The 13,920-nt window shown below is 40.7% G+C and overlaps 1 protein-coding gene across 3 annotated transcripts in view; it reads left to right on the forward strand.

Moving 5' to 3' along the window:
• TRAPPC9 (trafficking protein particle complex subunit 9) overlaps positions 1–13,920 on the forward strand; it is a 264,093-nt gene that overhangs the window by 20,802 nt on the left and 229,371 nt on the right. For all 3 annotated transcript variants that reach the window (XM_081874037.1, XM_081874039.1, XM_081874038.1), the window contains 6 exons: positions 3,213–3,429; positions 6,183–6,326; positions 7,083–7,209; positions 8,522–8,667; positions 9,316–9,401; positions 12,912–13,038. In XM_081874037.1, the coding sequence (XP_081730163.1) occupies positions 3,213–3,429; positions 6,183–6,326; positions 7,083–7,209; positions 8,522–8,667; positions 9,316–9,401; positions 12,912–13,038 (847 nt within the window). The remainder of the gene's footprint in view (positions 1–3,212; positions 3,430–6,182; positions 6,327–7,082; positions 7,210–8,521; positions 8,668–9,315; positions 9,402–12,911; positions 13,039–13,920) is intronic.

The raw sequence follows: 13,920 nt of genomic DNA on the forward strand, positions 1-13,920 counted from the left end.
TGAGTGGAGTCGTGAACGCACAGAAGCCAAGTGCTTTGTTTTGATGGGGTGGGTGTAATATTGTTCTTTAAGGTAGCTGAAATGGAGAAGTGACTGAATTTGGGGGAAAATGGTTATAGAGAAGACAAAGCAGTGAATATTTCCAAATATTTTTTAATATCAGTTTATGGTGTCTATTGAATATGAATGTGATCAACCAAGTGTTGAGGTGGATAGCTCATGGTTCTGCATGGTTCTGACAATGCCAAGGCTGCAGGTTTGATCCTGGTAAGGGACATCTGCATATTCCTGCATTGTAGGGGGTTGGACTAGATCATCCTCAGGGTCCCATCCAACTCTGATTCTATGATAGTTATCCCTAGGCTATTGTCTTTAAAGGAATTTTGAGTGGAACACCACACCACTCACCTTTCCTACAATCACAGAATCATAGAGTTGGAAGAGACCACAAGGGCCATCGAGTCCAACCCCCTGCCAAGCAGGAAACACCATCAGAGCACTCCTGACATATGGTTGTCAAGCCTCTGCTTAAAGACCTCCAAAGAAGGAGACTCCACCACACTCCTTGGCAGCAAATTCCACTGTCGAACAGCTCTTACTGTCAGGAAGTTCTTCCTAATGTTTAGGTGGAATCTTCTTTCTTGTAGTTTGGAGCCATTGCTCCGTGTCCGCTTCTCTGGAGCAGCAGAAAGCAACCTTTCTCCCTCCTCTATGTGACATCCTGTTATATATTTGAACATGGCTATCATATCACCCCTTAACCTCCTCTTCTCCAGGCTAAACATGCCCAGCTCCCTTAGCCGTTCCTCATAAGGCATCGTTTCCAGGCCTTTGACCATTTTGGTTGCCCTCCCCTGGACACGTTCCAGTTTGTCTTTCTGAGCACTTGTCATTTCTGAGCATTTGTTATTTAAGGTGTTGTACTGCTCTCATTTTATTTTCTTCAGACAAAATATTTCTCTAGAGGGTTGGGGGAAATGTCAAAAGCGGTTGCGGCAGGCTTTCGTTATGCTTATGTTGTATATTTTTCACTAGGGGTCAGCAGTGTAACACTGTAGGAATTGGTTATTGCTGTGGCTGGAATAGTGCCGATATAAAGTCTTATTGCTTAACAGCCTCTTGAGTTAGCCAAGCAAAGGAGTTTTCTCTTGCAGGTTTATTTCTGTCTTAAAATATTCCAGTCAAACAACAGAAATAATGAGCCCTGATGGGATTTGATATAACAAACAGAATTTGTATTGTGGGTTTGTGGTATTTGATGCCTTCAAGATTCTTGTTGCTCATTGCCCAAGTTGGGTACCTAGTTAGACTATTTGCTGAACAATTTATGAAGTTAGAACTCTTACGTATGTAGAGAATTGAAATGCCACCTGGGTTTTCCTCCTGAATTTCCTGGGAATATGTGATTGGGATCACTTTCTTTTGCATGCTTATGATATTGCTGTCTTTTGCTTAGGAGCTAAAACATATTATGTTACTTCTGTATAGGAGTTGTTGTTTTTTAAAGCAACTGTCGGCTAGTACTCACCATCAACATTAAAAATTCAGTTACAGATAGGTAGCCGTGTTGGTCTGCCATAGTCAAGACAAAAGAAAAAAATTCCTTCCAGTAGCACCTTAAAGACCAACTAAGTTAGTTCTAGGTATGAGCTTTCGTGTGCATGCACACTTCTTCAGATACCATTAAAAATTCAGTTCTCAGAGTACCATATAGTCCTGGATTCAAAGAGCTGGCTAGCATCAGATAAGGTGCTTGTCCTAGCCAAGTGAAATGTTTTGCTAGCATTTCCCTCCACTCACTTGAACTCTGTGCTGCTCACTATCTATCTGAAGAAGTGTGCATGCACACGAAAGCTCATACCAATAACAAACTTATTTGGTCTCTAAGGTGCTACTGGAAGGAATTTTTTAATTTTGTTTCGACTACAGCTGACCAACATGGCTACCTGTAACTAGAACTGCTCACTAATTGCTTTTGAAACTCCTGTCAGCTTCATAAGCAGGTTGTCATGTGATGTGTAGGGGCTGCTGTAGGAGCAAGCCTGTTCTAAAGCAATTTAGGATTATGGAACTAGTCAAATAGTTCAGTCATTTCTGGAATGGATCAGATAGTTCTAATGTACCTTATAGGAAATCATACAGTGGAGTAGCACTATTAAGTTATTTCAATAATGGCACAATAGTTATTTCAATAATGGCACAATTGTTCTTCCTGACAATGCACATTTCAATTGTGCATATTTGTGCTCTAGCTTCTCCAGGCTAAATCCGTTTTCACTGGATTCTCACTTGAACTGGTTTTATCTGAAATGGCACTGTTTGAGTCTTCAAATGTGGGGTTATAGAAAGCCTTCTTTACACTACTATAAAACTGCAAAACTGCATCTATGATACCTTAGCTATTATAGAAAAATTTATATGCACATGTTGGATTAAAATTATCTTAAATATTTCTACAAGTGTTAACAGCAATCTTTTGTTGCTGTTGTTGAGATTTTCAGGGCAGTGTGTTGCAATGCTTTATATTGACTTTAGATGAATTGTTTGCATTTATTATTTCCTTACTGCATCCTGCCTTTCTAGCTCAGCACTTGAGCCACCTGAAGTGGCCAGCATGTTAAAAATACAATGACCACATACTGAAAACAGGTTGTTTTGGGCATAGCAGTTGACCATCAAAACCAATACTTGTAATAGAACAGAGCTAGCAAAATCAACCAACAATATACTGACAATTTTTGGGAAATAGAGGCTATGGGTGTGTGTGGAATACATTGGTTCTCAGTCAAGGATTTCTTTGTATTCTCTTTCATGGCTAACCAGCAAAATACATACATTTCAGCAAGGGAGAACTGCATACTTAGCCACAGGAGGTTTCAGATTATTTACCACTACAGCTGCTCACACTATCAAAGAAGAAAGCTGCTTTTGGATTATAATGCAATATAAATAGCTGTGATTTGTCTCCAGGATGCATGTATTTCTCTAGAGTCTAGTTGGTCATTATTTTATGTTTTATTACTGTCCAACTGCTGTTTCATTGCTTTTCCCTTTAGGATGTCACTTTGCACACCTTTTAGGTTTGGGCCCATTTCTTTTTTCTTGCCTTTTTATAAAACTGTGTAGCAGTCTGCCTGCTTGTATGTACGATATGTCAGCAGGTTTCAGAAGAACCTTTTAATGAGTAAACTTTTTTTTCCTCCTGCCCCCAGCTTTCTGAAGAAGAAAAAATTCAGCGTTATAGCATTCTTTCTGAGCTTTATGAGCGCATTGGATTTCACCGCAAATCTGCTTTCTTCAAGCGTGTGGCAGCAATGCAGTGTGTGGCACCTAGCATAACAGAACCAGGATGGAGAGCCTGCTATAAGCTGCTTCTGGAGACCCTCCCTGGTTACAGTCTATCTCTGGATCCTAAGGATTTCAGCAAAGGTACAGATTATTTACAGACACCCCCCTGCCCTTAAAAAAGCCCCCTCAAAACCCTCATTGTCTTGCTTGCATCAAGCTTAGCAAATAAATGTACAGAGGTCAGAAGACTGAAGTTTGAATTGGAGGCAGACATTCCAAGCAGTCAGCTCCACAAATTTACATGTACACAGTCATGAGACAAAGCCAGGCAATAAAATGCAAACTGTAAGGCAGATTGTTCTGGTTTTCTTCTTATTCTTTTTGGTACCTGTGATAGCCCTATGCTGCACAGAAACCTTGGTTATTACAGTGGTACCTCGGGTTAAGAACTTAATTTGTTCTGGAGGTCCGTTCTTAACCTGAAACTGTTCTTAACCTGAAGCGCCACTTTAGCTAATGGGTCCTCTTGCTGCTGCTGGGCCGCCGCTGCATGATTTCTGTTCTCATCCTGAAGCAAAGTTCTTAACCCGAGGTAATATTTCTGGGTTAGCGGAGTCTGTAACCTGAAGCGTATGTAACCTGAAGTGTATGTAACCCGAGATACCGCTGTATTATTATTTAAATGTGTATTGTGTTAAAGCAGAGGTGCTACTTCAGGTTTTATAGAGGGGAGAGGGCAAGCATGTTTTTGTGGAGATGGGGAAGATTCACAATAAGGTCTGCTTTTGAATATGTTCAGGCTGAAAGTATATTGTTGCAAATGCCCTGTGCCCTCTCTCTGCTAAGCAGTGGCCAGAGCGCATGGGTCTGTGCCCCTTTGGAGAATAGAAGACATGGTGGAGACTACCGTGCTTTAAGAAATAGGGTTTATTCGCCTATTTACGCCTTTCGTCTGCATGGAGGGAGTCTAGATCTTATAGCATGGCCCAAAGCATTGCAGACAACCTCCCCTCTTCATCACAAAGATGGATCTCAGCCGTACTTTCTCCTCCTGCCCAGAAACCCTTGCTTCAAACCTCCCTTTTCCTGCCCCCTCAAACACATACCTCACCACCTTGGTAACATCTCACCTCCCAGGCTAAAGGATTCTTCTGCACAGTGGCCAACCTTTGTTCCGTTAATGGCCCTAGCTAGGCCAAGGCTGGTTTGCATAAGCCAGCCCAGGAATTCCCTGTATTCCCTATCTGGCACAATTCTGTACTTTAATCCGTATACCAATTAATCAAAATCCTGGTATTTATGCATTCCTAGTGTTTAGGGGGAGCTCCCCCCAGTGCTAAAACACTGTTTAAAAAATACCAGTTTATACTGAGAACATTTGTCATAAGGTAAAGGTAAAGGGACCCCTGACTATTAGGTCCAGTCGTGGCCGACTCTGGGGATGTGGCACTCATCTCGCTTTACTGGCCGAGGGAGCCGGCATGCAGCTTCCGGGTCATGTGGCCAGCATGACTAAGCCGCTTCTGGCGAACCAGAGCAGCACACGGAAATGCCGTTTACCTTCCCGCCGGAGCGGGACCTATTTATCTGCTTTAACTTTGACGCGCTTTCGAACTGCTAGGTGGGCAGGAGCAGAGACCGAGCAACGGGAGCTCACCCCGTCGCAGGGATTCGAACCACCGACCTTCTGATTGGCAAACCCTAGGCTCTGTGGTTTAACCCACTGCGCCACCCGCATAGTTATTTTTAAATTCCTCATAAAATCTAAAGAAGCAGGTACTCCTGAGGAAGAATCACATGTGAAGTGGTGGGAAGGATACAGCCACTGTCAATCTTCAGTTGTTGTCCTGAATGATAATGGGATATGATCCACACTGTAGTTTCTGAAATTTCTGAAAGTGTTGCAAATGCATATAATAAAATTATATACCACACTATATACCAGCTAATATTAATAGCTTCATGAAAGCTGCAGGTAGTTTTTAAACAGGTATATTATAGAAAGAGTTGCATTCAGCTAACATTTACTCAGAGTAGGCTAACTGAAATTAATAGGCCTAAGGTAGTCATGGCTATTAACCTCAGTGGGCATACTCTGAGCAACAGTTAGCTGAATACAACCCCAAGTCTTTTTACATTTGAGGAACATTAGCTTCCATATTTCATATTTTATTCAAATATGTGAGTATGGCACTCAAACCTTGACAGGACTTATTTCTACATAATTTCTTTTTTTGAATGTAACTAATGTGAGGTAATTAATTTTAAGTCCAGTTTTCGGAGGATAATGATAAAAGTGATTTATGTTTAGCCTGAGTGCCTAAATTTAAGTGTGGATGATGCAGTAATGAGAGGATTTGAGAGAAAATGTATCTTGGATTTGAAGAACATTAATAAACATCTGAGTGATTATGATGATTTGTGTTCAGTGCTACAGTATAATTTAGTTGATGAAATGGAAAATATTAATTTGATTTTTCCAGATGGCAGTAAGATTTTACTGCGTAACAGAAGAGGCACTATTCAGTGGTATAGTGAAAATGTGAAGGTTTGTGCATAGGCTTTGAGATTTTCAGGGGCCTTGGGCACAGTAAAAACTGAAGGGGCCTTAAACTAGGAGCAGTGTTAATTGTGTAGGCATGGGATCTTGTCACTGAAGGTCTTTTTGAGAGGGCATTAAATAAGTTATCCTTTATTAACTACCCTAGTCTGCAGCGTGGCTTTTAAAAACTTATGTCATGGGACGGTTGTCTTGGGAAGTAGGTCTAGCATAATGCTGAGCCTTAGAGCTAGTAGCCTTGTAAAATTCAGCATCGAATGAATTTCGTGATGGTATTGATTGCTTCTCACTTTCGAGATTTATTGCAGTAAACATTCCCGGTTTTGTTTTTAAGGAACTCACCGTGGCTGGGCTGCCGTGCAGATGCGTTTGCTTCACGAGTTAGTGTATGCTTCAAGAAGAATGGGAAACCCAGCGCTTTCTGTCCGACATTTGTCTTTTCTCTTGCAAACCATGCTGGATTTTCTTTCTGATCAGGGTATGATTTAAAAATAAAATAAAATAAAATTACAAATATATTTCCTGTAACCAGTTTATATAGATGTTACTAAAGGAGAGGCTCTTTTAGACAAGCTGAGTGGGATTCCTGACTTCTGTTGATTGAGCAGCAGACTCCCCATCCTGTTTCCTTCCCTAGCAAGTTAGATCACAAAGAGCTTTTGAAAATCCTCTTAATCTAAAAATGGACAAATCACAGCAGGCTTGAAACAGGTAAACTGGCATTCTTTCTGGACTGAAGTTGTTCTTTCAATACATTGTCAAGTTGTCTCAAGGACTGCCTACTCCTGTCAGAAGCTGAATATGTGTTTTAAGATCTTCTGGGGAAGACCTTCTCCAAACAGTGCAATCTACAGAGGTTAGGTGGACAGGCATCAAAGCCTGGCTCTTTTTAGTTGCGGCATGTCACCTTTGGAAAGCCCTGTCATATATTGCCAGGTCTGTAAAAATGTTTTTATTGTTCCACTGACTGCTGCTTTTGGAATCTTCAGTATTTTGCTTGTGTGTGTTTTAACTACTATTGGTTCAGGATCATATCCAATATTACATCAGTGGAGTTCTGAAGTTCACTGTAATTTTTTAAGAGAGAGAGAGAGAAAGTAATGGAGAGAGTAAGCAGTATATCACAATACATAGCAAAATAAAATAAAAATATCTGTAATCCTGGATAAATTATGTGCTTTTGAATATTACCGTTTTGAGACAACTTTAATGGAGAATTGTGCTTTCTTTTCAGAAAAGAAAGATGTAACACAAAGTCTAGAAAACTACACCTCAAAATGCCCTGGGACGATGGAATTAATTACGCTTCCAGATGGTTTAAAGCTTCCCCCTGTGCCATTCACTAAACTTCCTATTGTAAGGTAACCATCAACTGCAATTGAATTGCTTGGTCCTGTTGGTTTTCATGCTTTGCACTGTAGGCGCAAAAACGTGCTTTGTGATCCATGGGTCAGCTGCAGTAGAATGGGACAGTTTCTGTCCTTGTAACCATCTGTCCAGTTTCTGACTTGTAACAATATTTCTCGAAGGAAGCAGGCAGTTGTGTAAGGAGTCATTGTGTTGAGGACACTCAACTTGCATAGTTGAGACTGCCTCTTATCCCCTGAATACCAGAGATTTGCTTCTTAAAGGTAAAGGGACCCCTGACCATTAGGTCCAGTCGTGGCCAACTCTGGGGTTGCAGTGCTCATCTTGCTTTATTGGCTGAGGGAGCCGGCGTACAGCTTCCGGGTCATGTGGCCAGCATGACTAAGCCGCGTCTGGCGAACCAGAGCAGCGCACGGAAACGCCGTTTATCCTCCTGCTGGAGCTGTATCTATTTATCTACTTGCACTGTGAGGTGCTTTCGCACTGCTAGGTTGGCAGGAGCAGGGACCGAGCAACAGGAGCTCACCCCATTGCGGGGATTCGAACCGCCGACCTTCTGATCGGCAAGTCCTAGGCTCTGTGGTTTAACACACAGCGCCACCCACCCTTCGATTTGCTTCTTAATACTACCCAGAAACATGCATAGTTATGATGTCTCAGCATCATATCACTATTTCTGATTTATCTTGGTTTGTTGTTGTTTGCTTTCATACTAGTTTAACCCTTTCCTCTACTTTCACGGTTGTGTTGGCTGATGCTACCATAGATGGTTCCATGGTGGATTGAACTGTTGCTGTTATACCTATTTATTTTGTGCTGTATAGAGGCTTTGCCTGAGATATGTTTGTCAATGGAGTCTCTTCCCAGAGAATTCATTGTCAATATTGGCATGGCATCAGTGTTATGGCCACGGAATGTGAAATAATTTTACCCTTCAGTAAGAATTTAAGATATATAATTTGCTTTTTATGCTACATATGGGATGTCGCATCTACATATTGAATGGAAAATAATCCTAAGCACTATTGCTGAGCACACAGTCCCTCAGAGCTCACTAAGCCTCAGACACTGAAGTTCTGAATTCAAGCTGGATGCATTGCCATATGTGTAGGTTACCAGGCTTATAGTAACAATGCTTATTGAAGGAATTGATAACCCTTTATTCTTCTTGCAATTTGTTCCCCCCCCCACTACTCTAAGCTGATTTTACTAGAATTTCTAATGCTGCCTTGTTTCTATTCTGACTGTATGTTCAATTTAGGTTTCTTTGCTATGTTAAAACAACCCTTTTTGTTTATTTAACAGATCTGTCAAGCTTTTAAATCTCCCTGTTAGCCTTCGGCCGCAGAAAATAAAAAGCTTGGTGGGTCAGAACATGTCAACAAAGAGTCCCTTTATATATTCTCCAATCATCGCTCACAATCGTGGGGAGGAGCGGAGTAAAAAAATTGGTAAGAAAACAATTTCTTATATTCATTACGTTTTAAAATGCATCCTGCTTGAATATTTGATATACCACTGTTTGCTTGCTGGTTTTCATCCTGCAAATTGAATCAAGTGGTTATTGCCAGTTTTTGGATCAATATGCTATTTCCTCCTCTCGATTATAAAACTGACTAGACAACTTGGCACAGATTGCTTGTATCCATCTTGCCTTTGTTTGCAGCTCATGATGTGTTAATCCACTGCTGCCACTTGGAAAGAAGGATACAAGCAGATCACATTTTTATAGTATCATTGAAGATGATTGCAAGAATGCCTTTCAGTCTTTCAGTGCTTATTGGAAGCGTGAGGAACAGAATGCTTGCAGATTTGCTGTTATAGCTTAGCATAATCTTGCAACAAAAGTTGGGTTACGTGGGGATCAAGACTTCCTATTGTTGCCGTGCAAGCGGCAGCCCGTACAGACACACCCATACGGATGGTGCCCGAGCGGCAGCCCTTTCGGTCGCCATGCGAGAGGCAGCCCGTATGGATGGCACGTGGGATATCTACAATATCTCTGTAGCAATATATGATAACAGCAACAAAGTATGCGTGTAGCTTTTTGAAAAACAACAGCAGCAACTCTGAAACTTATGTTTTTGTTTTTAATACAGATTTTCAATGGGTCCAGGGAGATGTTTGTGAAGTTCAGCTGATGGTGTACAATCCAATGCCTTTTGAACTCCGTGTAGAAAATATGGTATGTTTCAAAGCCTAGTTGAATTGAAACCCTGATTAACCTTATTGATGTTAACATCGTGTTTAAAATGAGATGGGACAAATGGCTGAAATTGTTGGGAAGAGGACAGTGAAATGAGGGTCTGTGATCACCCTCTTAATATCTGTACCAGGCCTGTTTGATAAGCTTTATGCTGTTGAACATTTATGCTAGTGTATACAAGCAAGGGTAAAACCATTGCCTTTTACTGACTAGGGATTATTATTATTATTATTATTATTATTATTATTATTATTATTTGTATTTCATTATACTTAATCTCAAACCTCCTTTATAGAATAGTTCATTCTATAAACGAGGTTGAGATCAAGTATAACACTGCTCCTTTAAGCCAAGTTATGTTTCTATTGGAGTGCTTGAGGATTTGAGGCACGCTAGCAGCAATAGTTGTGTTCCTCATTGTCCATGTAACTTCCCCCCCCGCCGAATTTATTCTGACCTTTCAACTTGACATCTCTGTGCCCTCTAAATTTAGCCCCAGGTCTTTGTTGCTTTCTGCTTTTACATTCTTTAAAACTCCTTGGTTTCTTTTCCTAAGCGCACTGCTGGATGAATATGGAGTTGTGTTCATCGTTTCTTGTGTCTGTCAAATCTTGCCCCATTCCTCATCCCTGGGTCTTTTCCCTCTGTCCACACAGCAATAATGCTAATTGAGGAAAGAGTTCTAGCCCTGGAAATGTGTGACAAGACACTGTGAGGCTAGACTTAAAGGGTTTGGATGGTATGCACACAAGGGCAGCCATTGTTCAGCTGAAATAGCTGTGTTTTAATAGTGCACCTTGGCTGATTTCATAAAATATGAAGAGTCCCAAACAAACTACCTATACCAACTTATGTTAAGATGATTTGCAGAAGTGAAAGTGATGTCTTAATAATCTAGTGCTTGGTGGCAAAACTTTATCAATAAATTGTTTGGATTTTCAAGCATGTTGTTATGCAGAAGAAGTAACTTTTATTTTTGAATGATCATACTTAAATAATAAAAAAATTCTAACTGGATCAGGCCAAGGTTTCATCTAGTAAGTTCAGTATCTAGTTTGCAGCAGTGACCACCCATAGACTTCTGGGAAATCACAAGCAGATCCTGAAGGTAGCAGTCTTCTCCTGTCTGAGTCCTAGACGCTGGGGGACAGAGTTACATCCCTTTTTGCAGGGAGGTTTAGTAAAGCTATAGTTAATGGCTGTTGATACTTTCCTCTTACATTATCTTCTGTAACCCCTTTCAAATTGAGTTACCATCACCACATCTTGTGGCCACCAATTCCACATGTTAATTATTGATTTCAAGAATCATTTCCCTTTGTCTGTCCTGAATGTACTGCCCATCAATTTCATTGGATGCGCTCAAGTGCTAGTGTTCAGGGAAAGGAAAAAAACAAAACTTAAAATGAATTCTTCATATAGTGCGTAATTTTATAAATCTCTGATTCCTCCCCCCCCCCCAATACATCTTTTTTAAAGAAGCAAGCCCTTCACAGTCATTTCATCACTGTAAGGAAAATATATCAGAAGTGAGAGTGGGACTTTTTCCATTATGAAATTGGTGTTTTCAATCAGACATGGTTAATGATGAAATTAATCACCAACTATTTTATATACCAGAGGCTTGTATGCTATGAAATCTTGCAGAGATTTGCAGAAGAATACTAAACACACCAAATTTCAAAATAAGATAAATATAGAGACTTCTATATATCATCTCACAACAGCAACAACAACATATCATCTTTAAGTGCAAAAGCAGCGCCCAGAATGCCTCGCAAGACGAAAAACCCGCTAGACGAAAGGATTTTCCGTTTTTTGAGGCACTTCGCAAGACGAATTTCCCTATGGACTTGCTTCGCAAAACGAAAACGTCTTGCGATTTTTTTCACTCCCCCCCCCCTTTTCTAAGCCGCTAATAGCATCTTAGCTGCTAAGCCGCTAAGCCTTTAATAGCCGCTAAGCCGCTAATAGGGTTGCTTCAAAAGACGAAAAAACCGCAAGATGAAGAGACTCGCGGAACGAATTATTTTCATCTTGCAAGGCACCACTGTACGTACCACAGCATAGTGTCCCTCTCTTAGCCTTATGAGGAGGATAAAGCTCATGTTCTAAAAGGCTTTTGGCTGTGAGTTTGCATAAGATTTTAGTGATACGCAATATCTCTTTTTATGTGTGTGTGTTATTTTGTTACTTAAAAAAAAATCAATCTTCATTGCAAAGCCTTGGTCGTTGTGGGGCACACCTTAAAAGTTCGAAAACGTGTTTCAGGTTTGCTGCCTTCAGCCTGCATAACTCTTTCATACACACAACAGTGAAGGCCTCTGTCCTCTGTTAGGGATTTGCCTCAATGCACTTTGTCACTTTGGAAGTAGATGACAGAGTTCTACAGTTTTGATTCATGTTAATGCACCCAGATAGCCTGCAATCTGTGTTGAGTGAAATGGCTATTGGCTGTTGTCATTTGTTGAGCTGAATAATACTGTGTCTCCTCAGACACTCTCTGCAGTTAATTCAGCTAACTGCCGTGTCAGTTGAGATCGCATTAGAGTGATTCTTTGACCCACTTGCTCGTGAATCTAACCAACCAAATGTCCTTTGCTCCAGCAGATGGTGGTATATTATTCTGACCAGTGGGACTTTTTCAATTCACAGAGACAATTCACTAGTAATAAGTCCTAAGAAGAAAGGAAAGGCAATTATGTTGGCTTTTTCTTCTGGTTAGGAGCTGGAACTTAGCTATTTCAGTTGTCAGACATTTAACTTACATAATATTATGTAATGCTTACTTATTTCGGGGTTGCTTTGCAAGGAAATCTCCATTGCAGTTAGATTTACCATTGTGGTATTGCATATACAGTATGACACCTATGTAATTACTGTGTACAGTTGATAATCTCAATGCAAAACTGACAGTAATGTTAAGAGCCAGTGACTCAGACTACGGGGGCTATCATATACCCTTTCACTGCGGATTACAATTCTTTAATGATTCTGATAGAGTTGGAGGGGACACAAAATTAGAAATGTTTCGCACACCATATAGTTTGTTCTGTTTCTACAAATGTACTGAAGACAATGTACAATAAAATAATAAAATTGCAATATTAAATACAGCAGATGAAATACAGTGATACCTTGGGTTACAGACGCTTCAGGTTACAGACTCCGCTAACCCAGAAACAGTACCTCGGGTTAAGAACTTTGCTTCAGGATGAGAACAGAAATCATGTGGTGGCGGTGCAGCGGCAGCGGGAGGCCCCATTCGCTAAAGTGGTGCATGGCTTGCTTAATTTAAAGCCCCATTTTCAATGCAGACACATTTTACTTAAAATCATTTATATCCCACTATTTCTTCCTTGGAAGAGTGGCAAAAACAGTAAAGCAGTATAAATAAGCACTAGCAGACAGCATTCATACTCTCTTTGATGCAAGTTGAATAGACTTCTTATGTGTGTCTGTTATATATATGCTTTCCACCTCCTCCAGGGCCTTCTGACAAGTGGAGTGGAGTTTGAATCCCTCCCTGCAGCTCTCTCTTTACCAGCAGAATCCGGCCTCTATCCAGTAACACTTGTTGGTGTCCCACAGTCTGCAGGCCAGATCACCATCAGTGGTAAAAACTGTTGTTGCTTTTATATTCCATTCATGCGTCAGAAGTTGTCGATTTTCTAAATGGCAAGGCTGTTCTAATCCTCTGCCCTTTTTTGTGTGGAAGTGAGTGATCCCTTTTGCTTACTGTAATTCTGCCCAATTCTGCCCAGGCACACAGGAAATGCTTCTATCTCGCTGTGTCTACTTATTACCCTATTGTTAAAACTGCATATAGTTGCTGCCGTTTGAGATGAAGGGTGGGCTACAAATTTCATAAACGAAGTCTAGATTGTATCAATCGATTCTAAAAAGAAAATATTGAGCTAACCTAATTGCCTACTAACTGTACATAGAAATGAGAAAACAAGAGGCTTATCTTTAAATTGCTTATAATTAATGTGCTTTCCAGTAAATGAGTCAGGAGTCTGGTATCAAAAAGAATCTCTCTAATGTAGCTGAACATCTCAGAGGCGGATGGTGTTTGTTGAATTGTAGATTACTGTATATGGGGGGAAAGGGGCAGCAGAGATCCTGGGGTAAAGGTAAAGGAACCCCTGACCATTAGGTTGTGGCACTCATTTCGCTTTATTGGCCAAGGGAGCCAGCGTACAGCTTCTGGTTCATGTGGCCAGCATGACTAAGCCACTTCTGGCAAACCAGAGCAGCGCATGGAAACTCCGTTTACCTTCCCGCTGGAGTGGTACCTATTTATCTACTTGCACTTTGACGTGCTTTTGAACTGCTAGGACTACCTGGGGTAGTTTGCCTAAAACAAAATTTGGCAAATTGGCAAAATTCTCTTGTTTCTAGTAGGGATATTTCTGGAATTTGAACTGACCCAATCCCCATTTCCCACACGAAAGTGTGATTCAGAAGTCAGCTATCCATAAATGTTTGCACTTAC

Source organism: Podarcis erhardii, assembly GCF_964252035.2.
Source record: "Podarcis erhardii genome assembly, chromosome: 8".
NCBI classification, from domain to species: domain Eukaryota; kingdom Metazoa; phylum Chordata; class Lepidosauria; order Squamata; family Lacertidae; genus Podarcis; species Podarcis erhardii.